The sequence below is a fragment of the Megascapheus bottae genome, chromosome 1, assembly GCF_031878675.1.
Source record: "Megascapheus bottae isolate mThoBot1 chromosome 1, mThoBot2.hap1, whole genome shotgun sequence".
In the NCBI taxonomy this organism is placed as follows: Eukaryota; Metazoa; Chordata; class Mammalia; order Rodentia; family Geomyidae; genus Megascapheus; species Megascapheus bottae.
Window position 1 is genome coordinate 17,197,317 of NC_143509.1, and position 26,756 is coordinate 17,224,072.

Genomic DNA, 26,756 nt, shown 5'->3' on the forward strand with positions numbered 1-26,756 from the left:
GAGATTTATCTATTCACACTGATGGCTTCTAAGTAGATAACTAACTTAATTCAGTAGATTTTCACTAAAAGTATAAAGTATTTCTTTGTGGGTTTTTTTTTTCCTGTGGGTTATGGAGCTTGAACTCTGGGCCTGGGTGCTGTCCCTGAGCTCTGAGCTCAAGGCTAATCACCCTACCCCTGGGCCTGAATGTTGTCCCTGAGCTCTTCAGTTCAAGGCTAACCACCCTACCCCTGGAGCCACAGCCCTACTTCCCATTTTCTAGTGATTAGAGTCTCTAGGTCTTTTGTGCTCTGGCTGGCTTTTGAACTGCAATCCTCAGATCTCAGCCTCCTGAGTAGCTAGGATTACAGGCATGAGCCACTGCACCTGGCTTTTCTTAGTGTATTTTTTTCCTCTTTGTTTAGGCTTTTTGGTTCCTTTGTCCATGTATTTAATAAAGCAGTGCTGGGACCTGAACTCACACCCTCCTGTCCTCCCACTTAAGGCTATAATTGACCAAGGGCTTGGCTGCTATGTTTTATTCTAGCTGTTTGTCTGATATCAGATGTCCCTTAGGCAGTGTGCAGCCAGTAACTGAGCCTTAGAAGAATGGCTGTCTTCCTGAGCCAGCTTTCACTCAAGATCTCCCCAGGAGCCTTGCCCGAAGCATCCAGTCCAAGAGCCTGGACCTCTGCGTGAGCCTGCAGTCCTCGCGGTGGGATGAGCCTTGGGCCCTGTGCAGGGACATGGCAGGTCGGCCCTTTCCCAGTGTGACCACGCAGCCTGCAACAGGGCAACCTTTGGCTCCTGTCCCTGAGAGAATAGCAGTGCAGCTCCATCTCAGGGCGGCCCTGCTGCGGGATGGCTGCCCAAGCAAAGCCGACAGTCTCCACCAACAGGCCTCTGAGCTGCTGGAGTGTAGTGTAGCTGCTTCTGCTGCCCACAGCTTTCTGCAGACAGGAAGCTGTCCAGGGCAGACCTTCGGTCAGGATGCCCCTAAGCAGCTTTGTCCACAACAGAAAAGGATCAGTGCTAGTCCACTGGAGGAGGAGCGCCAGAGGAGCTCAGTCACGGGTGGCCTGCTCCATGTGATGCTGGTGAGCTAAGGAGGTAAGGCGCGCCAGGAACTCCCTCCCCTGGCTCAAGCAAGTCCCCATGCTCAGGCGTCACTCGAGAAACCAACGAAGCCTGTGGCTGGCAGAGTGCCTGGCATCCAGGAGCCATCTGGATAAGTCCTTGAGGGGCACTGCCAACCAGAGCTCAGAGTGTGTGCAGGGCTCAGCCTTATAACTGAACTGACAGAATTCAGTCCCAGCTCCCTCAGTTCTTCCACTGGTACACTGCTCCATTTGTTGAGAAAACAAAGTCCTAGATGTGTGTGTGTGAGTTGGTGGCAGGAGGTTGATATAAACAGCTACATAAAAACAATTTCAAATACCCTAATGATATGCCTCAAGACAGAAATCAAACACTAGCTAAAAATTAGAAGATTGGAGCACAAATCAGTCAGTGAATTTGAAACTGTGCAAAGAATGCAACCAAAGTCATTAAAAAAAGACAAAAACCCTTAAGACAATCTAAGAGGAGGAAGGAAAGGACTATAAACAAATGCCAATGGCTTTAAGTTCTTAAGATAATATTTGAGAATCTATATCCAAATAACCAAGGGGACATTAACCATGCAAATAGATCTACACCAAACAATGAGATTGGAGCAGTAGTAGTCTCTCAAAGAATTCCCTGACAGATTCACCAATTCTACCAAACCTTTAAGAAAGGCAACACCAATACTCCTAAAAGTTTTCCATGAAATAGTTAAGGATCACTACCAAATCCATTCTATAAATCCAGAACTACACTCATTAATTACAAAATTAGACAAGGACACAACCAAAAAACACCAGTCTCTTTGATGAACAGACACAAAAAGCTTTCTATATTGAGCCTTTGATAAAATTCAATATCCTTTTGATAAGAAGTCCTAAGCAAACTATGAGTAGAAGGAATGTATAATAAAGGGTATACAAACGGATATCCCAAACCATACTAAATGGGAAAAGAATCAAAAATGTCCACTCAGTTGGCACAGCACTGAAATTCCTAGTTTTTTTTTTTTTTTTTTTTTTTTGCCAGTCATGGGCTTGAGCTCCAGGCCTGAGCACTGTCCTTGGACTTTCTCAAGGTTAGAGCTCTACCACTTGAGCCTCAGCACCATTTCTGGCTTTTTTCTATGTATGTGGTACTGAGGAATCGAACCCGGGTCTTTGTGCATGCTAGGCAAGCACTCTGCCACTAGGCCAAACTCCCAGCCCCTGAAATTCCTAGTTCTAACAATGAGAAACTAATGGGACATTAGGGAAAAAAATCAAATTTTTCCTGTTGAAAGATCTTATAGCTGAACATTTCCACCCCAAAATTCAGATTTGATTAAAAAAAACTTTTAGCTACGTAGAGAGAAAATTAGCATTCAAGAAAGGTGGCTTTTCTATACAACAATGAGAACAGGCTAAAAATGGGGAAATTCCATAATAGCCTCAAAAATACACAGGAATAACGAAGGGGTGAAAGAGATGTAACAAAAAGTATAAAACTTTGAAGGAAATTGAAAAAGTTATCAGATGAATGACTTCCCATTCTTATGGATTGGCAGAATTAGTACTATGATAGTCCACTAAAAATAGTCTACAGAAGGATGAAATGTTTGCAAATCCCAATATCATTCACTAATAGAAAAACCAATTTGAAAATCCATATGGAAGCATAAAAATCTACAAATAGCCAATCCAAAACATGGTGGGTAAGTCACAATACCAGACTTTATACAACAGAGCCCAAATAATACAACATGGTACTACTGACTGATGAAGTAGGGAAGACCCAGAAACATGTCCACGCTGTCATCTGACATTTGACAAAACTAAAACCTACATTGGAGAAAAGATAGTTTCTCCAAGAAATGGTGCCAGGTAAAGTTTCCACATGCACAGGACTGAAACTAGAGCGCTGTGTCTTACCGTGTACTCCAAGTGGACCAAAGGTCCACGTACACAGGACGGACACTTAGACACTACTGTACCACAGGGAAGAAAAGTGGAAACTTCCTGCAAGTGTGACCAGGTGGGATCCTGCTAGGAAGCTGAGTCAAGCTGAGGTGAAGAGCAGAGACCATCTTGGGAGGGTGGTCATCGGGAGGGTGGTCAGTGGTCAGGGGGAGGTGTGGAGGTGGTGGTCATCAGGAGGGTGGTCAGGGAGGTGGTGAGATGGTGGTCAGTGGTCAGGATGAGGTGGGGAGGTGGTGGTCATCGGGAGGGTGGTCAGTGGTCAGGGGGAGGTGGTGGTCATCGGGAGGGTGGTCAGTGGTCAGGATGAGGTGGGGAGGTGGTGGTCATCGGGAGGGTGGTCAGTGGTCAGGGGGAGGTGGTGGTCATCGGGAGGGTGGTCAGTGGTCAGGATGAGGTGGGGAGGTGGTGGCCCTGGGCCATAGGCCGGGCCTGGACACCGTCCCTGAGCCTCCTTTTGCTCAAGGCTATGCTCTTGCCACTTGAGCCATGGCGCCAGTCCTGGTTTTGTGTCTCTGGTTCTGCGGACTCGAACCCCGGTCTTCGTGCACACGAGGAGAGCATGCTACCGCTGGGCCACGCTCCCGGCCACAAGGATTCTTAGCGGAATACACCACCGGGGGTGGGGGCCGTGGACGCGGGGCGCGCCTCGGAAATGGTCCTGACACCTCACCTGCCGCGCAGAGGTGCGGGGGTGGTGGGCGGGGCCCGCGGTGGGCGGAGGGGGGCGCGGTGGGCGGAAGCCCGCAGGGGCGGGGGCCATCCCTGGAGTTGCCCACTGCTCGTCCAAGCTGTGCAACCATAGCCAAGCGAAGCCAACGACCCCGCAGCCCTAGAGTTGTGCGTGAACCACGAGAGCAGGGCCTAGCTACCGGAGTAGGACTGCGCCACTAGCCAGCAAACAGCCGGACTGGAAGTCACCCTGGCGGGGTGAGCGAACCAACGCGCTTTTTCCTCCGCGCCGGCAGGGGGCGCGCGCACGGCGGCGACGCTCCGCGCGCGGCCCCGCCCCGCCCCTCGCCCCGCCCTCCGCCCCTCCGACCCGGAAGTGCTCCTGCACATTGCTCTCCGGCGTGACTTTGGGAGCTTCGGGCTGTGGAGCCGGCGCTGCGTGGGCTTGAGCCGCCAACCCCGCTGTCCCGCCGGTCGCTATGAGGCTTCTGGGAGCGGCCGCCGTCGCGGCGCTGGGGCGCGGGCCTCTTTCTCGGGGTCCCGCCACACTGAGCCGGCCGGGGACGCAGGTACGGGTGCGGGGAGCGGCCAGGCAAGGCCCGGGGCCGCCCAGGGCTGCTGACCCGGGTGAAGGTCAGGCCGGGGGAGGGGGCGGGGAGCCGGGGAGGGGGCGGGGGTTCCCGGCTGGACCCGGGGCCGCAGCGCGCGCAGCCGGTGCCCGGCGCCTGGGTCTGGCCGGCGACCCCACGCGGTTTCCGGAGCCCGGGGTCCCCGCCGGCCCTGGGTGTCCTCGCTGCCCGGTCCAGCACCGCGACCTCCCCGTCACGTCTCGGTTCTGTAGACAGCAGAGCCCGCCCGCCAGGGCCCGGACGCGAGTCTTCGGGACCGCGCTTCCTACTGCGATGCAGACTTGGGGGGTGGCGGTGCCTTGTCGTAAACAAGGGTCCCTCCTGTAAGTCCTCGACCCCACCCTCGCCGTGAGCTGCTGTCCAGGCAGACAAACTATGCTGAAAACACTGCAGCTGAAACTGTGTCTCAAGTACATGCCGGGAACTGTCGCTCCCCTCCGATCAGATGGCTAAAGTCGTGGCCCAAGCTGCAGAGTGCTTGTCTAGCAAGCCCTCAATGTGTACTTCAAAGAAAGCTCACCTGTTTTGACCCTCCCTTTTATTATTGTTGTTGTTATTATTATTGTGGTAGTGGTATTGGAGCTTGAATTCAGGACCTCGGTGCTGCTCCTTAGCTTTTTCCACTCACTACTGTACACTACACTTGAGCCACACCTCCACTTCTGGCTTATTGATGGTTAATTCAGATCTCAGCCTCTTGAGTATCTCTGGTATTACAGGCAGGAAACACCGTTTCTTGCCTTTTGTGTATATTCTTTTGTAATGTTTACCGTTATCATAGAGAGGGGTCACAGTTACATAAATCAAGTAGAGAGTATGTTTCTTTCTGGACAGTGTCACCCCTTTCCTCACTCCCAGTTTTTCCTCCCATCTCCATCCACAAGTTGTTTCATTTTCCACGTAGAGTCTAGTGAGTACCACTGTTGCATTTGTTCACCCTTTGTCTCTCATTTCTGTGCCTGCCCTTACACTTCGGTGTGTATTTTAAAAGAAACATTTGGCAAAGATATCTGACCTGTTCTATCCTGCTTCTTACGAACACGACTCACATTCTTCTCTTGGTAACATTTCCCTCCAGCCCTCGGCAGCCTTGGTGTATGTTTGGAGAAAACAGTGCACTGAGCTGAGCCCTTGTGCTTTTTCCAGGTGAAGTGGAAAGCCTGCCGGTGGTGTTCATCAGGGATCATCCCTAATGAGAAACTACGAAACATCGGCATCTCTGCCCACATCGATTCAGGGAAAACCACGCTGACGGAGAGGCTGCTCTTCTACACGGGCAGGATCGCCAAGATGCATGAGGTACACGGGCCACGGGGCAGTACCTGGGTTTGCTGACTCCAGGGTTGGGAGTTCCAGCCAGTTGTTTGCTAGTGTCGGCACCAGCCTAAAACCATGGGTCTTTACCTGTATTCTCCTGTACTAAGGGAACAGCTGAAGTTGCCTTGGGATATTCTCCTGAGTAATTGTGTCTGCAAGTCACTGTGAGTATCCACAGCAGGTCGGCCTTTAAGTGATCAATCCAGCTATAAATCCTGCCTACTAAGATCATGAGAGTTGAGGTTCAAGGCCACATGTGGGGAAAATACACAGGTGACTCCATCTCAACTAACAAAAAGCTAGGCAGAGCACTGGGTTCCTGCCATCCCAGTATCAGCCTTGAAGTTTAACTAGGACTGTGGGAGACCCTGTTGAATAACAAGAGAAAAAAAGATAAAGGTGACTGAGTACCTTCTAGCAAGTACAAGGCCCTGAGTTCAAGTTCTGTTCTGCCACATAAGAGAATGTTAAATCAATAAAATGTACCCTTAAGCAACCGTTCAAATAGCTTTAACTTATGTGTGTGGGGGCTGTGTGTTCTGATCTTGGGGGTTTGAACTCAGAGCCCAGGTGTTCTCCTATAGCTTTTTTTGTTCAAGGCTAGTGCTCTACCACTGGAGCCATAGCTCCATTCCCAGCTCTGTGTGTGTGTGTGTGTGTGTGTGTGTGTGTGTGTGTGTGTGTGTGTGTGTGTGTTTGTGTTTAACTGGAAATAACTATCACATTCTTGGCCCAGGCTGACTTTGAATTGGTGATCCTCAGGTCTCAGACTCCTCAATAGCTAGAATTACAGGTATGAGCCACTGGTCCCCTGCTATTTTTAATGACAAATAATGTTAGTGGAAGGTTTTAATTTTTTTTGACACTTTTCTGAAGATATTACTACGCCAGTGTGCACCCTTACTCTCCATTTAAAATCATGTTTTCAGCTAGAGAGAATCCTTGTTGAGTCCTGTGCTTTATAAACAGTCCTGTCCACGTGGACGGAGCTGGGAAAGGTCTGTTCTCTTTCCACCTGCTCGTGGATTAAGGCAAGGTTAGTGGGCTGGAGAGGGATCTCCTTCTGAGGCTAGCAGGTTTGGTCTGCTTTAGCCTTAGCTGAGAATAGCAGTGCAGAGAGTTTTGGCAGCAAAGGCAGGGCAGAACTGGCCACCGCTTGTCTCTGAGACAGAGGATTTGGCCTCCAGCTTAGTCTGGCTCCATTTCAGTGGGCTTCCTTCTCAGTGTGGATGCAGTCTGACTTATGCTGTGTGTAGGTGAAAGGTAAAGATGGCGTTGGTGCTGTGATGGACTCGATGGAACTGGAGAGACAGAGAGGAATCACCATTCAGTCCGCAGCCACCTACACTATGTGGAAAGATACCAACATCAACATTATAGACACCCCTGGTGAGTGCTGCTTTGGATAGAGCACCCTTGGTCCTCCTCCTCCTGGGACCCCATTCACGTCTGAGTAACCCCTCGGTGCTGTTGTGCCCAGAACACGTCATCTTGTCTTGTTTCCTTCACAGAAGTGCAGACGTGCATGGTGGGGAAGGTTCTTGCCCTCCATACATCCCCACGTGTTCCTCCCTTCCTCCAGAAACCACCGTGGTCTTGTTGAGCCTACGGCTGACAATGCAAGTGCCTTGGCAAGCTGGGAAGTCTGTGCTAACTAGAAGGCTTGTGCTCCAGGACACACAGACACTTTTTCATTATTAAGTCTGTGAACACTGGGCCACTCCTGAAACCCTACTGCTCTGTGTCCCATAGGCCACGTGGACTTCACGATCGAAGTGGAGCGAGCCCTGCGCGTGCTGGATGGGGCCGTCCTGGTCCTTTGTGCCGTCGGGGGCGTGCAGTGCCAGACTATGACGGTCAACCGGCAGATGCAGCGCTATAATGTGCCGTTCCTTACGTTCATTAACAAACTGGACCGAATGGGCTCCAACCCCACCAGGGCCTTGCAGCAGATGAGGTACTGGACTGCTGGTGGGGTATTGAAGCACTGAGCTGCAGATGAGGGGCTGAGCTCAGATGGAGGGCTGAGCTGCAGATCCGGGCTGAGCCCAGATGAGGGGTGGAGCTACAGAGCAGTGAGGGGTCAGGGTGTGGGCCAGTCAGCCTCAGGCCAGAGGACAAGCAGTGCTACATTGCTAAACTTTGCCCATAATTCTTTTCTAAAAACCCTACTCATGTGAGTCATAGGGAAAAATCCTGAATGGACTGATTTGGTTTATGATGTGATTTCTTCCCCTGCTTTCTCCGTAAATTGGGGAACTTGGTTCCTGCTCTGGAACAGAGTACCCAGGCACTGAAGGTTAACTTGATTGGCTATTCCTGCGGCTGCTCACCTGGGCCTCACCTACCTCAAACCTTCCCTTCCTATTGGCTTTCACCCTGCTGGGTCTTAGGAAATCTGCCACTGGTCTACTTTTATAGGTATCATTTCAAAAGGATTGTACAGGAAGAAGAAAAGTGGTAAGCAGTGTCCTTTTATTTTTTCAGGTCTAAACTAAATCACAATGCAGCTTTTCTGCAAATACCCATTGGTTTGGAGGGTAATTTTAAGGGCATAATAGATCTGATTGAGGAACGAGCTATCTATTTCGATGGAGACTTTGGGTAAGTGTTAAAAGTATACTACTAAAATCTTACATTTCAAAAACCGTGAAAGACGGGAAAGCTCAGGTCATCAGCTGTAGAATGGGAATTTGAAGCATGGCTAGGCAAGCTTTGTGAGACGGCCGAGTCCTAGTCGTGCTCTTGGCCTTCATTGGGAACGATGTTGCTTGTGGGTAGTCTGGGCATGCCACCATAGCTCACTTGCTGGGAGGAGGCCATTGGCATGGACGGCTGCTGCACTGTCTCGGTTTTCCACGGTTCATTCATTCTGCCATTGCCCTAATGGCTGTTGAAATCAACTTCCATCAATGTCTCCTCAAGGGCTTGCTAAGACCCAGTCCAGATCAGTCCAGGGAGTTCTGACAGTATATGTCAGGTAAGGCTGGAACTGTGGTGGCTGCAAGTTTGCAGGTGACAGTTTGCCTGGCAGAGGTCGGGGTACTACGAGTTCACACATGACCCTTGGTTCCAGGGAGTGACCCTGCGCCCTGTGCTTTCTCCAAAGGCCTTCCTGTGGCTCTCTTCCTCCCTGGGGGGTTGGGGTGGTGCTTGGTGGGTGGCATTGAGATCTGTGTCCTGTAACTGATCTACATCAGCCACAATGAGATGTTTTCTCTCAGTTTTTGTGTGACAAGTGAGAAATGGCATTGTTGTATCTCACGTAGGAAGCAGGGTTTTTTTTCCCCTTGCCTCATTACTGCCACATCCCCAGTCCCTTGAACTGCTTGGTACATACTTGGAACTAATGAGTCCACATTGCCAGGACAACCAGGATAGCTGCTTCCCTTATACATTCCTGTGCACTAACACACAGGTGGTTCTCTTCCCCCTTGGCTCACTGGAAAGGGTCTTCCTGATGCCGGAAATGAGATCTGAGACCGCAGAGTGCATTCGTAGGCAGCTAAGAACTACTTTGGGCCAACCTGGAATTGGCATCTTCTTTTTCCTGAGTTCACATTCACTTCCTTTTGTTTTTGGAGACAGTTTCCTGGCTGTCAGCCCAGGTAGTCTGAACTTGCCACGTCGCTTACAGGCAGGGCTCGCTCCTGCGGGCCTGCTTTCCCCAGGTGTTGGGGTTACAGATGGGCATCACCAGGGTTAGCTTTTCACTTTTAAGAAAATATCTTGAAGTAGTATCAGACGGTGTTCTAAAATATCAAGTGGATCCATTCTTCAGCTGTGCTCGTTTTCCTTGTGACTTCTACCTGTTCAGGCCCTAGATGAGCAGAAGAGTATGTTGATGTTAGTCTGTTTTGTTGCTTTCTTAATACAAATTGGGATAGTTTATGTGGGAAAAAAAACGTGATTGGCCTTGTTATTAGTGTGAAATACAGTAAGATCTTGAGATTGTAATATCTCTTAATTAAGATTAGGGTTAGTCCGGTTTCCAGGAAGCCCAGGTGCTTCCGTAAGCTTGGATTTGCATATTGCTTTTGCTTTTCTTAGTAGTACAACCTTGGGTGAATTACTTTAATTACCTTGTGTAAGATGGAAATAGTAGAAATGACTTTGTATGATGTGAAGATAGATAGATATACCTAGGTTAGCCCTTGGTATGATGTGAGTATTAAACACGCAGCTATAACTACATTGGACAGAGTTTTGATCTTGTATTTACTTGAAATCCTTCCATATCATTGTTCTGATGTTAGAAGTATTTTTGCAGCATATGTTCAGTTTAGATCTCTAGAATAAGGAAAAACAGTTTATATTAAGTTTGGAAAGGAATTTGTGTTATATTATTCATTTCTACAGAGTGTAACACAGAAGACAGAATATGGTACTTATTATAAAAGTATATAGGCAGTTTTCTCATGGTGGGATACTGTTGAACCTTGGCCGTTTTGTTTACTTATAGTACAGCCTTGAGTAAGTTATTTGCCCAGTGTTTTTCCCCACTGTTCTGTCGGAATTTTAAAAATATGTTACTCCTAATTTGCCATTCAGATGCAAATCTATTAGCGTTCTTTCTTACTTAGAAAATGTTTTAGTCATTCATTATACCTTTCTCATTGATATTTCATATGTCTAATTGGTTATCTCTGGAGTACTTAAATAAAGCATTTCTTTCTTAGTCAGATTGTCCGATATGGTGAAATTCCAGCTGAATTTCGGGCAGCGGCAGCAGACCATCGGCAGGAGCTAATTGAATGTGTTGCCAATTCAGACGAAAAGCTTGGTGAGCTGTTTCTGGAGGAAAAAATTCCTTCAGTTTCTGACTTAAAGGCAAGTGCTCTGATAATAAGCCTTGTTAACAAGAAGGTTTTGTTCGTTTTGTGGGTCAGGGATATGATGCTTTTCATGTGACTTGATTAAGGCAATCTAAGTTTATAGAATGTAATGGCTTATATAACATATTTGGTGTATCATCTCCTCTTGTGGGGAAGAAAATGAATTGTGTAGTACACTCAAGTGAGAAGGAAGTCATAATCTGTTCAGGAAGAAGATACCTAAATGGCCAGCTTCTTGGCTTAATAAAAAGAAATGATACACAGAAAAAAAAACTATAGCAGTAAGACAAACTAAGATGGAATGGCCAGAGCTTGCACATTCAAAGCTGTCCCTTCCACTGCTGTAATGACTGGAAATGTGCACAGCCTTACGGGCTCTCCACTCCACAGTGCCTAGAAACAGAGAGGAAGAGGTTCCAGCCTGGGACCCGCCATCCTCTGGTAGATGTATGTGGAAAGAAGCAGCCTAGCAGTTTCAGCCATGCAGGAAGTGCCCACAAACCACATTGCGCCCTCTGCAGTGGATGCCAGTGAAACAGCACAGTGCCAGGCAGCCTGTGCTGTGAGAGTGTGGAGATGTGGAGCCTCCTCCCTGTGCTCACTGCTGGGAGTGCAGACGGCAGCCACCACAAGCTGGCGGTACTTCAGACCCTCCAACCCTGCCATTCCCTTCTGGGTGTGCACAGAGAAAGGCGTCTCAAATCTTGTTTTCCCGAGCCCAAAGGTAGAAGCGGCCCGCCGTTCACTGACAAGTGAAAGGAAAGGGAGACAGGATCTCATCTGGACAGCCATTGCAGTGTCTTTTACACTTAACAGGAACAGTTCTAGACATGGTATAGCATGGTGAACTTCGAAGGCATTCTAAGTGCCATATTCAAGGGGATATTTATCTTGTGAGTCTACTCACGTGAGCTTCCTTTTTGCACACTGGTTTCTCAGATAGGATCTCACATTTTTGCCTGAGATGGGCCTCAGAATGAGATCCTCCTACTTATACCTTCCTACAGCTAGGATTACAGAGGTGGACCATCTAAAAAGAAAAGGCCAGGCACTACTCACTCTTGCCTGTAATTTTAACTACTCAAGAGGCTGAGGATCAAGGTTCAAAGCTAGCCCATGCAGACAAATGCTTATTATCCTTGGATAAAGAGCATCTCCATTTTGTTAGCAAAAAAAAAAAAAAAAAAAGACAGAAGTGGAAGTATGGCTCAAGTGATAGTCAGCCATGGGGGCATAAGGCCCAGAGTTCAAGCCCCAATACAGGCACAAAAGACAGAGAAAGAATGAACTTAGATGTTTTAATTAGATAGTACTTCCGTATGATTTAAACATATAAAGTTTACAAAGGTCTGCAGAAAACGCTGTTATATCTTTTGCCATCTGCCCTATCCCTGTCCCTTCTCTAAGCTGACAGCTGGCTGATGATGTTTCTCTGTGTGCCTTACAGAGGTTGTTTTTGCATATATATTGCCTCTTCGGTTTTAGACAATTACATGGCTTGTACTATTCCAGTTGAACACTAAATGAATTTCTGATATGACTTCTTTTCAAATTATTATGACCTTAAATTATTGGGACTAGATTTTAGTCTCTACACAAGATGATTGTAAATGCTCTAAAACACAATATGGTGTTAACATTGATGAGTAGCTGATTTCCCTTTTCTTTCTGTCTTTGTAGCTGGCAATCCGAAGAGCTACCCTCAGCAGATCATTTACCCCTGTTCTCTTGGGAAGTGCCTTGAAGAACAAAGGAGTTCAGCCTCTTCTTGATGCTGTTCTAGAATTCCTCCCCAACCCCTCTGAAGTCCAGAATTATGCCATTCTCAATAAGGAAGAGTAAGTCTTGTAACTAATTTAGGAAAAAATGTGGTAACAAAATCCTATAAACTGTGAAGGCATTTCTTCTGGTTATGTTGATGGTCTTCCCATAATTAGAAAATATCAGTCACCTTCTTTGGTTGGAAAACAGCTTGATGTATAGACGAAAGCTTACTATTCAGTTCCAATATGAAATTGTTTGTGATATAGCTTGGTCACTGTGTCAGGGGTAGTGTAAGAATGATTTATTTTATCATCTCCCAATGTTTATAACCTTAGAACATTTTCTCATTTGGGACCAGCTATTCTTGCCATTAAGAAAAAACCCAAAACTTTAAGAGACAAACCTAAGTTTCTTTGATCATTTCTCCAATAATAGTGCTTTGACAAAACTAATTGATAAAAAAGAAATGTCACATACCCTAATAACCTCATATTTCTTTTAAGTGATTCGAAAGAGAAAACCAAGATCTTAATGAGCTCGAAAAGAGATGGAACCCACCCATTTGTGGGCCTGGCTTTTAAACTGGAGGTGAGTTGCTTCCTGCCATATATAACTATAAACTATAGTTATTTTCTTTACCTTGAAGCTTTTCCTCCTATTACAAAATAATTGTAACTCCTGTGAAAGATTTGGACAGTGGGAAAAGTAAAAGCAGAAAATAGAAGCAGAAAAGAATCCTCTAAAACCAAGTGTTGCTAGCTCACATCTTGTAACCCTAACTACTTAGGAGATTAAGATCCCTGGGATCATGGTTTGAAGCCAGCTCAGGAACTAAAATCTTGAAGACTGTCTCCAAAACAAGTAGAGGCAGGTTAGCAAGTAAGAAAAGCAAATCTGAGGCCCCAAGTTCAAAGCTCAGAACCACCACACAACAAAAGTTCCAAAGTTGTCACACTTAAATTATTACCTGCATTTCTTTCTATTTTCTCTTTGCAGTTTTGATTTTTTTATTTTTCTTTTCTTTTTTTGGTTGGTCATTGGGCTTGAACTCTAGGCCTGGGTGCTGACACTTAAGCTCTTAAGCTCGAGGCTATTGCTCTACCACTGTGAGCCACAGCACCACTTTCAATTTTCCTGTGGTTAATTGGAGATGAGAATGTCACGGACTCTCCTGCCCAAGCTGGCTTTGAACTTTGAGCCTCAGATCTCAGCCTCCTGAGTATCTAGGATTGGAGGAGTGAGCCACTGACACCTGGCATTTTGTAACTTAATACTGGGTTTGCACTCAGGGTCTTGTGCTTGCTAGGCAAGCCCCTTTATGCATATTTTTGGGAGAATCTCACTTTACGTAAGGTGGCCTGGACTATGGTCTGCACCCTCTGTTTGTTCTTCCTTGGTCACTAAGATGACAGGTGCAGGTGCATCCCCCGGCTATGAGATGGAGACTGGGGACTTCATTGCCAGATCCACCTTGAGCCGTCATCCCCATCTCTTCCTCCAAGTAGCTAGGATTATATACATATATCCACTTTCTGCCTTAGTAGCATTATCGATGCGGTCCATGTTTCTATACTAGTCTAAACATTTTGTATTTTGTATTGTGTCTCATTTCCTTTTGAAGTCCCGGCAGTCTTCAAATTCACAATCCTGTTGCTTCAGTTTCCTGATTGCTGGGGTGACAGACATGAGCCGCCACTCCTGGCTTCATTTAAACATTTGAACTTTATCATAATGTTCTATCAAGTTTGGGTACCAGTTGTACATAATTTTCCTGATGTTGCCTGATGATTGGCCATCTGTGCTGTTTCCAAGTGCAAGCGCTGTAGGTGATGGTAACTGTGGGTTCAGTGGTAGAGCTTTGCTGGGAGGAGCGAATGGTGCGGTGTGGGGGTGTGGCCTTAGTCTGCTGGCCTTGACTTCAGCTTAAGACTGAAGCCTCACAGGGTGCTGAACATACTTCGCTTTTGTGTCCTTGAAGCTTACCTTGACATAGAAAGATACTATGAATTAAAAGGTTTCAATTGACAGAAAAGTTAGGTATTACTGAGATCCTCTGTTGTTGCTTTTTGTTGTAATTTTTAAATAGGAAAAAATGGTAGATAAATGCAAAGTATTAAAAGTAGTTATTTGTGGGATACAATGATAGTGGAGGAGCTTTTTCCTATTTAAATGTCTGGCCTAGCAGTAGAGTGCTTGCCTAGCATGGACAAAGACCCGGGTTTGACTCTTCGGTACCACATACACAGAAAAAGCTGGGGTGCTGTGGCTCAAGTGGTAGAGCACTAGCCTTGAGGAAAGCCTAAGGATAGTGCTCATGTTCTGAGTTCAAGCCTTAGAACTGGCAAAAAAAAAAGTTATGAAATATGAAAGTGAAAAATAATTTTAAATTTAAAAGAAATAGTGCTTTAGTGACCATTTTTATTCATGGGCTTTTAAGTGTTTACCAATATAAGAGCGATGACTCAAAATTCAGGTATCCCAGGTTATGGACATGGTCTTGGAGATATAAACATAACTTCATAGTCATAAAAATCTATGATGGGATATATAATTTATAGACATAATGTTATATAGATTGATATGTATCTATAACATAACCCTCAGCTTAATTTTAATTATGTTCTAAAATCTGTGTGCCAGTGCTTGCATAGATTCCTTTCTTGAATACTTGGTTTGTTAAACATGACATTTGAAATATGATGTAAAAAATCGGTGTTAAGAAGATCTTTCCAAAAAAAGTCCATGTTTAGGTGTGGTAGAGCATGAGCCCCAATATCTTTTTACTCCACCTTGAGCAGAAAGGCCAGCCATGTCATTGTGTGTAGCAGAGATTCTGTAGTTTAAGAAAACCTAAGGGTACTGCCCATGTACATGCTGGGAAATGTCCTATAGCTTCCCCTTGGGGGAGCATGTTTCCCCATTCTGGCACTCGCCAGACACCCTTGGGACACCCAAGGATGCATATAGATGGACGGTCGAGAAGGCTGGTTCTCATGTTTCTCACACTTCTCCTAGGCAGGCCGCTTTGGGCAGTTAACGTATGTCCGCAGTTACCAGGGACTGCTGAAGAAGAGCGACACAATCTACAACACCAGGACAAGGAAGAAGGTGCGCGTGCAGCGCCTGGTGCGCATGCACGCTGACCTGATGGAGGCAAGTGTGTCACCCTTCCTCCTTGCTGCCTGGCTCAGGGCTACAGTGGCACGTGTCAAGAGCTCCCATCAAACCACTGCCTCTGAGAAGCCACATTTCCTCCGTGGCTAAGCCTTGCGAAAAGGGACTTAGTACACGATTTACCAGTTTCTTCAGCAAGTCCAAAGACCTGTGTGGTGGCTGGTGCCTGTAATCACAGCACTAGGGGAGGTAGGACTAAAGGACCAGAAGTTTGAGGCCAGTCAGATCTACATAGTGAGCCCCTGGCTCAAAACAAAAGGCTGCAGAGGATGTCGTGGGCATTCAGCACAGCGTGGCTCTTGAAGGTTAGAGAGACACTCAGCGTGAAGGTCATGTTCCACCCAAAGCTTTCATTTCTATTGACGACCTCCTTGCAAGAACATATGGGTGCCAGAATCCAGTTGAAAAATTTGAATTTCTCCAAGTCAAGTAGTGATCTTTGACTTAAGGCCTGGCCTGGCTGTGATGTGTCTGTAGCCCCCTGTGCATTTGGGGGCGCTAAAGTTGTTTTTGGAAGATGAGGATTAGAGTTTGGCTATTTGGGAGTCTCAGCCGAGGGCAGGCAAGAGAAATCAGTGACTGTCCTGCTCTATCCAGGGCCAGTGGCGGGTGGCTCAGAGGCAGGGCAGCCCAGCTGCTAAGCACTGGCAGACAGCCCACATGATCCCTCCACCACAGCTGCTCTGAAGGACTGAACAATGGCTCAGGAGCGTGGAGGCAGAGGTGCTTTGTTCTTTGTTTTCCTGTTTGCTTGACCGCTTGCATCTGTGAGAATGGAAGGTATTTTTAGTGAGCTGGGCTCCATTCTTCTGCAGTTATTTTCAAAACTTCCCTTGCAGTTGTTGAGTGTGCGCCTGTCATGTACTATCTCATTGCCTAACAGTAATGGCATGCAGAGCCCGTGCTCTTCAGTCCCATGAGAGTCATTGAGAGTCGTGAGTCACGGTGTCTTGCTCAGAGGTCCTGCCTTGAGTAATGAAGCCAGAGCTCTGAGCTTCCTACTTAAAGTAGAATCTTGCCCATTGAGATACATGGTGGCAATAACGGCTTGATTTGTATTCTAACACGTGCCATTGTGCACTGTCTCCAGGATGTGGAGGAGGTGTATGCTGGAGACATCTGCGCGCTGTTTGGCATTGACTGTGCAAGTGGAGACACATTCACAAACAAAGACAACAGTGGCCTTTCTATGGTAAGCCATTTAGCAGCAAAACTATCATCTGAACTTCAGGAGTTGGTTATTATGTAGTTTATCTTAATACTCCAGAAAAGAACAAGAGCAAATTTTATTATATCATGTTCCTTTGGTTCCAATGGTCACAGCTCTTTGAACATTAGAGAAATTACATGAGTAAGCTAATTAGTGGCCTGTTTTTACTTAGTAAAGCCGTTTTGCAGTCTTCCAAACTAAGGTGGGAAAAAGCTGTCAGCTAGATAACACTCTGCTAGGTGGCTCTGCCCCTGCATTCCAGCTCTACACCGCACATTCTACTGCAGACAGCCAGCACCTCGAACCTGGAGTTCCTGCCGCAGGTAGCCCACGCATCCAACCTGGAGGCCCCTGTCCATCACTCAGGGGTTCTGAGGAAGTTACACTAGGGCACCTCCTGCCTTTGAGTGCCCTTTTCTCACCTTCTTATTTTCCCCTGTAGGTCAGCACTCCATCCTCTGACCACTCACTCATGAGGGTAATTTCTCTGGAGTAGTTCACTAAAGGGAATATAGGACCAATCTGCAGTCTAGTTCTCTGTACCATTAACAGTGTGTAAGTCCCTGTGTCATGGGATAAATTAACAATTTTATAGCATGTTTTTTTGCATAAAATACTTTCTAGTGTCCAAGTTTTACGTGTTGAATTAGGACACTATAACAATCACAAATCTGTAGTTTTTAAGATGTAGGATGGGAGAATGTTTTGTATTACAATGAAGTCCTTCTCTAAAAACTGACTACAGGAGTATGAAGTGATTCGTGTTCACTGGCTATGAAGATGGCCCTTGCTCAGAGCCCCCTTTCAGCCTGCCTGGTGTTGGCCCTCTCATCCTCTTTCCAAATGTCTAGTGGCATTTAGAACTGAGTTCATTTCCTATTTCTCAGAGCTGGGATGGCATGTGATGGCATCTGTGTGAAGAATGGAGCCCTGTCTTCTATTCACAGCCTCTTTTGATTGACAGAGTACCGCACCAAGGAGTTAGAGTGCAGGTGTAAGAGTGCCAATAAGAGTTCTATGTGTCAGCATCGGGATTCATTGCAGGGATGCAGTCAGTCAGTTGGGAGAGGGCCTCATGGAAGTGTGCACATTTACTAATTCTTACGTTAATGTATTTAATATAAAAACAAACCATTCTGTAGCCTAAAGAGGTTGGCTGGTCACACTAACCCTCTCCTGATCCACATAATCTTGTCTCTGTTGTTCTGTTGTAGGAGTCAATTCATGTTCCGGATCCTGTCATTTCAGTAGCCATGCGGCCTTCTAACAAGGTAGGACTTTGCAAGTATGTTTCAGTGTACCACAGTACAAACTTGAGTCTCCCTTTCCTGTCTCCTCAGCCCTTGTAGTGCCTTGTGGTAAACAGCTATCCTATATATATATATATATATATATTGTGTGTGTGTGTGTCTCTGCCTCTGTCTCTTTCTCTGTCTCTCTCTGTCTCTCTCTGTCTCTCTCTGTCTCTCTCTCTCTCTCTCTGTCAGTGGTCAGATGGCCTTTTTTCTTCTCTCTTTTTTTTTTGGGGGGGGGGGGGCTTGAACTCTAGGCCTGGGCTCCGTTCCTGAGCTCTTCAGCTTAAGGCTACCACCCTACACCTGAGACACAGTGCCACTTCCCGTTTCCTAGTGATTAACTGGAGATAAGAGTCTCACATTTTTTTAGTGCCTAAGTTGGCTTTGAACCACGATCCTTGGATCTCAGCCTCCTGAGTACCTAGAATTACAGGTGAGAGCCACTGCGCTGGGCTACCCTGGCTTTTCATGCTTAGTAAAATGACTTTTCTTTCTCTTTTAAAGAATGATCTGGACAAATTTTCCAAAGGAATTGGCAGGTTTACAAGAGAAGATCCTACATTTAAAGTACACTTTGATACTGAGAGCAAAGAGACAATTGTATCTGGAATGGGAGAATTGCACCTAGAGATTTATGCTCAGGTAATGAACACTAAGGAAGTTAAGTTGAATTAAACTTGGTACTGGTGTGTGTTTTAAGGGGAAAAGTCATTCGTGCTCAACCTAAGGAATTACATTAACAGTTGTACAAGCATTGCTGTGCTTTGTGCCCTGGCAGGGTAGACTTGTAAACTCCTTCCTCCAGTGTAGCCTACAGGTTAGTTTTTGTTGATCTCTGCATCTTTTCATTGGACACTGTGGACTTGTAGAATCAAGGCTCAAGCATCCATTGATCCATCCACCCACCCCCACATCCCCACATCATGGTCATCTGGGTTAAGTGCAGAGTGGTCCTACTCTTAGGACAGCCTATAGTTGTCTTCCAGGCATGTCTTCCAAGTCTGTGATGAAAATGCCTCTAATGTGGCTAGAATAGCAGCGTTCCCTACTTTTCTCTCCAGTATGTGCGTGTGTATACACATATGTATACATGTATGTGTGTGTATATATATATATATATATATACACATATACACGTACGTGTGTGGGGGTGTGTGCGCGCACGCGTGTGCGTGTGTATGTAAACAGAATATTCTGGAAAAAATATGGTGAGCTTAGTGCCTGAATGCTGTTCCTGAGCTTTTTCATGTAAGGCTTAGTACTCTAGCACATTGAACCATGTTCCACTTTCAGTTTTCTGGTGGTTAATTGAAGGTAAGAGTCTCACAGACTTTCCTGCCTAGGTTGGCTTCAAACAGTGATCTTCAGATCTCAGCCTTCCAAGTAACTAGGATTACAGGTGTGAGTCACTAGCACCTGACTTTCTTTGAAGCTGAGAAAGAAAGTCCTAAACTTTAGGTTAGTCTAGTGCCTGTGGAACAACGGTAACATTTTAGAGTGCAGAGTAACTGGTGCTATGTGTAAATTAAACACTAGGTTTCTAAAGGTAGTTTCCTGTTATTTATCCATCATGACATTAATCTTTACACTAACCTGACTTGAGATAGACCATTCAGTTATCACATTTCATCGAATGTTGCTGAGGTGTGTAAGATGCCTAAGGTTTTTATTTTCTTTGAGCATATTTTTCAAATTGTAATATACCAGAAAATCATCTTTTGTTTTTAGAGGATGGAAAGAGAATACAGCTGTCCTTGTATCACAGGAAAGCCCAAGGTTGCATTTAGAGAGACCATCACAGCCCCCGTCCAGTAAGTATATAATGGAATCAGACACAACCAGGCTGAAATAGAATTGTTTTTTGTGGGATACACATGGCACTGTTACAGTTATGAAGACATTTCTGAGCGGTTACACTTGGTGTTCCCTTGTGTCCTGTAAACCCCAGTGAGGACTGGCATGTAGGTCACGGGCCCCGTCTGTCTCTGCTCACCTCAGGGTCTCGGTTTATTCCAGCTCTGCTTCCTTTGGGAGGCGACTGTTGTGTTTTACTTTTGTGCCATATTGTGGGTGCCAGAGAACTTGCATTTGCCAAGGAATAACCTCCTGCAAGTGGAGAAAACCAGGACCATGGTGAAATTGCAGTTGCACTTTCTTGGCAGTAAAGCAGTGTTCATAAAGAATAGTATAAAACCATTGAATGGGCTACACCTAATGGACACTTAGACATTCCTGTCTGTCTGGATTTACATGGCTTCTGACTTGAGAGTCAGATTCAGTCTAGCTTCTTGGTTTCCAGCAGAGACCTCGGGAAAAGTAAGAGTGCTATACCTGAGATGCGATGTCGTGCAGCAGGATGCTGTAGTCTAGCTCAATAAAGTCATCATTCCTTTGCTGCGACCAAAAAACACAAAAAGTTGATATTCAAAACCGTCATTAGTCAAAGTAATACTATAATTTAGGTAATTTTAATACTCCCACTTAGGTAAAAGGGGAAATTGAAAGTCATAATTTACTCCGATTTAGTCTGACAAAAAAATTATCAAGCTACATTTTAAAATCAACATTTTATATGTTATTCTAAAAATCATTCATCTGTTTTTATTTTCAGTTTATGGCATACAGTTTGTTATTCAAGGATGCTTAATGGTTCACTGGTGAGAAGGTCATCTAAATGATGTGTAATTCCCTTTCAGGGAAGGTATAGCAGATGTAGTTCTCTGATAGTACACTTGAAACTCCGTTCTGAACTGCTTCTTACTTTGAGAATGATTAGTATGTATGCCATCCACTATGCAGAAGGCTGTCATCTGCCAGACACACGCCTCCCATTTAGGATGAGGGATTAGCTCTGCCCCACTGTTTTCTTCCTTCAGGCACACCCATACTTCCTGTGGGTATGTGGAGACAGCTCCTAGACCCCTTTGGCTTCCTTGGTGAACAGTGTAGTAGCCCAGGTTGAGTAAAGGCGTAGGGTTTTCCTTAGAGTATCACTAGTCAGACTGCTTTGAACACCACTATAAAGGATGCCCCTTACAGGTCACACATGTACCACTAAGGGCTCCTACAAGTCATAGGTAAAGGTGTAGTGTAATGGTTAAAGCCTTCATTGAGATTTTTTTCTATTGACTAGTGCTTTGAAATCACAATATAGTAAAGGTTTATAGGAGTTCTAAAAATCAAACTACTACCACTTTTGTAAATAGACTGCTAGATGTAGCTCGAAATAAATGCTGATTCTGAGTTTATGCCCTGGGTGACTGGCCTCCGGGGAGTATCAGCCCCAGGTGAATGAGTAGAGAGTGGGCTCCTGTTGCCTGGATGTTGTAATATATAGGCAGAGAGTGAACAGCCTCCATTTCCTGCCTTCTCCGTACCCATGCCCTTGGTGCGAGCTTGTCTCAGAAGCCTGTTGGGAGATCTGCATGCTAACACTGGATAGGTCAGCAGGAAAAGGCCTTTCCCTCAGGAGTAGACAGGAGCTGCTGTGGTTTCCTTGTGTTCTAGTCTGGATGGATATATGTGTGTAGGTGTGTGTAGGTGTGTGCATTTTGTGTGTCTATATGTCTCTAGGACTTAAACTTAATCTGCGTGCTGTTCTTAAGCTCTTTTTGCTCAAGGCTGGCATTACTTGAGCCACGGTTCTACTTCTACTTTTTTTTTTTTTTTGGCTATTTAACTGGAGATGAGAGTCTCATGGACTTGGCTGCCTGGGAACTGGGATCCTTATCTCTCAGCCTCCTGAACATAGGATTACAGACTCAGGCTCGAGCACCACTCCGCGCCAATAGATAGACTCTAAGTAGTCTTGTGGCAGACTTAAAGAAAACCTAAGCCTAGCAACAACCAAGATAGGAGATTGTAGATGACTAATTATAAAAGAAAACTCAGCACTCAGTGAGATAAAATGTGAGCAGAACTACTGCAGAGGTCAATCCTGCTGCTACTCCCCCTCAGGCTGGTCCCTGGGGGAACAGGCCCAGCGAGTGTCTATAATTGAGGCACACTGTTCAGCAGAAGGAAGCAGTTAGTATTGTGGACAAAATTTATGTTGCTAAATGAAATATTCTGTGTTAAGCCAAGCCCAAATCCTCAGATTTGTAGCTCAGGTCCTCACTCTTAAGAGCACAGCTTCTCCATGAAGCTGTAAAGAGTGTCATGTCCCCATCCCCGAGGACCATGCAATAGATGAAACACAGAATCACCGTCTATCTACACAGCATGCAGTATGTGTCAGGGCCTATCCTGCCCCTGCTGGTACAACTCCCAGTGTTGTTGCTCTAGAAGAGTGAGCATGCAGAGTCAAAGTTAATACAACTCATCTAACACAAAAGGCTCATTTCCACGGCAGTGCCACCAGGCCACTACTCTTTACCAGAAGTGTGTCCTGCAGCTGGCTTCCTCTTACCCGGAGCTGGGGGATGCAAACTAATCCAGCCCTGTTATTAGATGCAAAGGAGGTTTGTGCTTTGCATCTCTTAGGCAAATGAGTACCACTTGGACTTTTCCTACAACTCTGCCCTTGGTCTGGACTGACTGGCTACTCCTTCAAAATACCAGGCTCCCTAGTGCCATGGGAACATGTGCAATGGCATTGTGCAGCTGCAGAGTACAGTGTGTCTGATTATGTTACCACCACTAACAGTGCACTTGGTAAGAGATTACTCACCACTTGCTTGACGGTTTGAATTTTTGCCATTTTATACCACGTATTTTCAGTTGAATTCTGCCATATTATATAACCACAGGCGACACGAGCTAAGTGTTGGACAGGCTTCATTTGTGGAGAAACATTTCCAAAACTGTCTGGCAGGAGAAACATTCAGACAGTAAATGTAATTATTTTGAATACACAATATTAAAAATATTTTAGAAATAAATACTAAATTCTAAGTCTTTTTCTTAAAGAAAAAACTAAACTCATCTTTTAGTTGTCGAATGGGTATTGAACATAATTTAAGCTATAGATCCATAACATTTCAAAGTTCCTTCTTTTGTTTGATCAGACTGGTAATTAATATTTTTGCAAAAGCCAACCTAGATTATTGGGATTAAACTGTTTTCTTTCCTTTGTCAGTATGGAGTTTTGAACTCAGGGTTTTTGTCCTTGGCTAGGCAAGTATTCTTTTTTTTTTTTTTTTTTTTTTTTTTTTGCCAGTCCTGGGCTTGGGCTCAGGGCCTGAGTACTGTCCTTGGACTTTCTCAAGACTAGAGCTCTACCACTTGAGCCTCAGCACCACTTCCGGCCTTTTTCTATGTATGTGGTACCGAGGAATTGAACCCGGGTCCTCATGCATGCTGGGCAAGCACTTTAACCACTAGGCCAAACTCGCGGCCCGTTAGGCAAGTATTCTTGCGATTAATCTTAAGGTTGAAAACCATATTTTGCCATGCCATGTGTATATACCTGGAATGTTCTGTGCTTCTAGTGGTTCCTTTGTGGACTTGAGTGTCTGGTAAAACATGTTGTCTTCTTCATCTGGGTTCTTTCCGAGGCCCCCCTCGAATGTGAAGGTGACTTCAGGTGCAGTATCTTCTCCTGGTGGTGGGTAGAGCACCTCAGCCAAGCAGTTCACAGTAACCTGCTGTTTGAAACACTCTTTACAATGGACCTTGACTCTGGACGTTTTCCTAGATGGGACTCTTAATAGAGTTTCAGACTTGACTTCAGAGAGCTTGCTTTAAATCTAACAGGGCTTGGCCTGTTAGTTTTCTAAAGGAATCATGCAGGTAACCTAAAATAGATAACTTACATGATCACTTATAAAGGTTCCTAATTTTGTAAATTTGAATCCTGAGACTTTAAATGGGCTTATTACTTTGAGTACTGTAAAACAAAATTTTAGGTAGCTGTAGTATAACAACACAAAACTGCTTACTTTACTCTGTTCCTAAATGCAGATACAGCAGCTTATATCTAGGTTTAAAACTAGACTGAAGGTATACAGTATATAAGACTGTAGCATTGGGTTGTGTGTTGTAAAGATGGCTAGCCAGCAGCTCAGATGCCTCTTAATAAATTTCTTACAGTAGCAAGCATGTCTTGTGAACTGCACACAACAGGAGGGCAAACTAACATGTCAACCTGCACATGGTAATTTTGTTTCATTAATAACGTGACAGGTATTTAAACTTTATGTTTTTACCTGCTTCATTACTAAAAGGATCTTAACACTGGTATCAGTTGTGCATTCTTCCTTTGTTAAATACCTAACCAAAATCAAGTAGAAAGTCAGATCGACTACTGGAGAGTAAAGTCACTCAATTTTATGAGGAGTGTAAGTTCGGACTGCTGTATGGTGGTTTTAAAGTAGCTTAACAGGAATAACTCACCTTGCCCAGAATACCCAGACTCATGTAAGCTTAGCTCGTTTGGCCAGTATTTTACAAAATCTGGGTTTTCACAATAATTTAAACCCCTAAGCAAAAAAGGTGTGCGAAATGTAGAATCAAATGTTTGACTAAAAAGGGTATATCTCACCTTTTGGATAATTTCTTCCAAAGAAAATTTAATGTGATACTTGTGCCCCCTTCCTTGAAGGTCCTAAAATAAAGAGAATGGGCTTGAGAGAAGGAACTACTGTAACAAATCAGATATTCACATTATTCAGAGACCATTTGGTTGGGAAACTGGCAGGTGGGAAAAAAAGATGAAAATTTTGCATCTTGAAAAAGGCACCAGGTGTGTTCCACCTGGTGCTATTTGCAGGTTCTAGATTAGGACAGAGGTGTGTGTAGAAGTACACTGATTCAACCATTGGGTGGGTAGGAAATTCTGAAGCAGCTTTTTCTTAGAGCCAGGTGTCCTCTATCAGTGACTAATTCTGCCTCCAGGCAGATGGCTACAAAGCCTGCAAGACCCCAGTAGCCTCTTCTGTTTTACCGGACCTGACAATTATTACAAGAGTAAGACAAACATTTAGCTATTCCATTTCTACATCTAGATGCATGGAAACTACTGTGTTGCTTGGTGTAGCCCTAGGGACTGAGCAGCTAATCACCAGAGTCGGTGGTGGGTGTTTACCGGGGCTCGCGGTGGGGCAGGGCCGCCCAGGCCACTGTCTGGGGGTCACTTTCTCCCCTCCCAGGACTGGCATTAGGCGTAGGCAGTGGAGAGGAGTCCTTCGAGACCCGAGAGGCTCTTGCCGGCCGGACTGGGGTAGCAGATTCTTTAGAAGGGTTCCCAGGAGCCCCACTTTGGGAAAGGGCAGAGCGCCCACGTTCTCATTCTTCTCGTGTATCTGCCTGCCTTATGGTGGAAATGGCTCTGGTCTGCAAGACCTACCGTCCCTGCAGACCCACCGTCCCGGAGCTACTCTCCAGCGGGAGGAGGGGCCGCCGGCCCGGAAGACGCCGGGCTGCCGGGCTGCCTGGGTCTGGCGCGCATACTCGCCTCCCGAGGGGCCCCGGGCCCCACGACGGAGGGAAGGGGCCCCGCGCGCACATCCGCCCGCCTTCCGCGGGCCCGGAGACGCCGGGGCGGAGGGGAAGGTCTCCCAGACCGCGGGCGCACTCACCTCCCAGCGCGCCTGCTCCACCGCCTGCACCTGGAACAGCTTGTGCGGGGACCCCTGCTGGTAGTTGATGCAGTTCTCGGCCACCGAGGCCGCCCTGGAGGCCGCCGAGTGGCTGGGCGAGAGCTCCATTTTTCTCTCGGCACCCAGTTTAGCCGTGTCAGAGCCGCTGGTTGTCCCGGCGGCGGAAGGTGGGCACGCCCGGCTGGGCAGGGCTGGGCACGGCCGGGGAGGGCCGGGCGTGCGCGGATGGATCGGCTGGGCTCCTCTCCTTCCTTCCTCTGCTCCCTTGCTCCTCCTCGGGGAAGCTCGGGGCCCAGCGCCAGGCTCCGCCCACCCTTGGGAGGCAGGGCCCCGCCCGCTCAGGGCAGAGGTCAGGCCAGAGTCTGGAAGGGGGGGTGTAGTGGACGACCCTGGAGGAGGTCCTCGGTTTCCTGGGGCACCAGTGCGCCCATGCCAAGTGCAAAGGGGCCAGGTGAGTCCTCCCTGGCTGCTGCACCTGGGGGCGGGGCGGGGACCTTAGGAGCACTGGCCCTGGCCTTTCCACTCACGCCCACGGACCGCCCTGCCAGGCCTCGAGGTGCCATCCACATGGAAGGATCAAGGCCCCGGGGAAGATGGCGCCCTGGTGACTTCGCCCAAGGTGGGGTTCCCCTTGCCCAGACCCGGGCAGGCACACCGGCCAGAGCGCCCTCCCCAGGGCCTGGCGCCGTGGGTTCAGGCCCGCAGGCTGGGAAAGAAAGTGAGCAAAATACATCTGTTGTGTTGAGCGCAGACGTTCATTAGAGTGAATGGATTTTTAGTAACTAACAGGCAGCATGGCATGTTCTGCCGTTGTTACTGCAGGGCTGCTGAGAAGTCTCCGGAGGTGGAAGGTTAGCTCTTCCTCCCCAGTTACCTTCCACCGTTTCTCTTCTTTATTTTCTTTGGGACAAGTCTCGTGGTGTGTGTGTGTGTATGTGTGTGTATTTTTAATTAAGTGCTCATTGGATAGTGTCCAGGAAAGTGAGGCTGTGTGCATGCTAATGAGTTAGCAACTCTGCTGGTGATGAGATTTTAAGTTTCAGAAATATCTGTGTGCATTCCCTCAGCTGAGTGTGCAGAGAAGGGGAAGGGCCTCTCTGGGTGAAAGCTAGTGACACAGACTGTGGCATCGGACTGAGAATGGCTCTGGAGCTTCATTTGCTTGGAGCTGTAACTACTACCCTAGGAGAGAACGCCGGTGCCTGTGTAGATGCTGCTAATCATACTGAGAAGGTCACATTCCTCTCTGTGCTCACACCCTTAAAGACCCATCAGTCCAAT

The 26,756-nt window shown here is 46.4% G+C and overlaps 2 protein-coding genes across 3 annotated transcripts in view; one reads left to right on the top strand and one right to left on the bottom strand.

The window, feature by feature from the left end:
- The first annotated feature begins 4,113 nt into the window (after nt 1-4,113).
- Gfm1 (G elongation factor mitochondrial 1) overlaps nt 4,114-26,756 on the top strand; it is a 28,236-nt gene continuing 5,593 nt past the window's right edge. Inside the window, exons 1-13 of the mRNA XM_090338194.1 lie at nt 4,114-4,282; nt 5,489-5,641; nt 6,916-7,048; nt 7,412-7,616; nt 8,147-8,263; nt 10,339-10,489; nt 12,175-12,332; nt 12,762-12,846; nt 15,274-15,411; nt 16,523-16,624; nt 17,857-17,913; nt 18,442-18,579; nt 19,666-19,748. Coding sequence (XP_090194320.1) covers nt 4,193-4,282; nt 5,489-5,641; nt 6,916-7,048; nt 7,412-7,616; nt 8,147-8,263; nt 10,339-10,489; nt 12,175-12,332; nt 12,762-12,846; nt 15,274-15,411; nt 16,523-16,624; nt 17,857-17,913; nt 18,442-18,579; nt 19,666-19,748 — 1,610 coding nt within the window. The 5' untranslated portion in view covers nt 4,114-4,192. The remainder of the gene's footprint in view (nt 4,283-5,488; nt 5,642-6,915; nt 7,049-7,411; nt 7,617-8,146; nt 8,264-10,338; nt 10,490-12,174; nt 12,333-12,761; nt 12,847-15,273; nt 15,412-16,522; nt 16,625-17,856; nt 17,914-18,441; nt 18,580-19,665; nt 19,749-26,756) is intronic.
- Nucleotides 19,782-25,745, bottom strand: Lxn (latexin). Of its 2 annotated transcripts, none has more exons than XM_090338182.1 (6): nt 25,455-25,745; nt 24,419-24,481; nt 23,345-23,519; nt 22,607-22,743; nt 20,269-20,331; nt 19,782-20,043 (listed from the first exon to the last, which is right to left on the bottom strand). In XM_090338182.1, exons 1-6 carry the CDS (start codon nt 25,581-25,583, stop codon nt 19,945-19,947), a joined length of 666 nt encoding a protein of 221 aa, XP_090194308.1. In that variant the 5' UTR covers nt 25,584-25,745; the 3' UTR covers nt 19,782-19,944. The 2 variants fall into 2 exon arrangements, with proteins under 2 accessions (XP_090194308.1, XP_090194299.1); XM_090338173.1 differs by having other exon boundaries at nt 23,345-23,522.

What these genes read in the sequence shown, in the direction of transcription:
- Lxn (XM_090338173.1), bottom strand. Translation starts at nt 25,583, where the DNA reads ATGGAGCTCTCGCCCAGCCACTCGGCGGCCTCCAGGGCGGCCTCGGTG. An exon ending in AGAAGCACAGAACATTCCAG is followed by an intron (nt 22,744 to 23,344) that starts GTATATACACAT and finishes TTCTCCTGCCAG; the next exon opens with ACAGTTTTGGAAATGTTTCT. An exon ending in TGCACGACATCGCATCTCAG is followed by an intron (nt 20,044 to 20,268) that starts GTATAGCACTCT and finishes CTCCACTTGCAG; the next exon opens with GAGGTTATTCCTTGGCAAAT.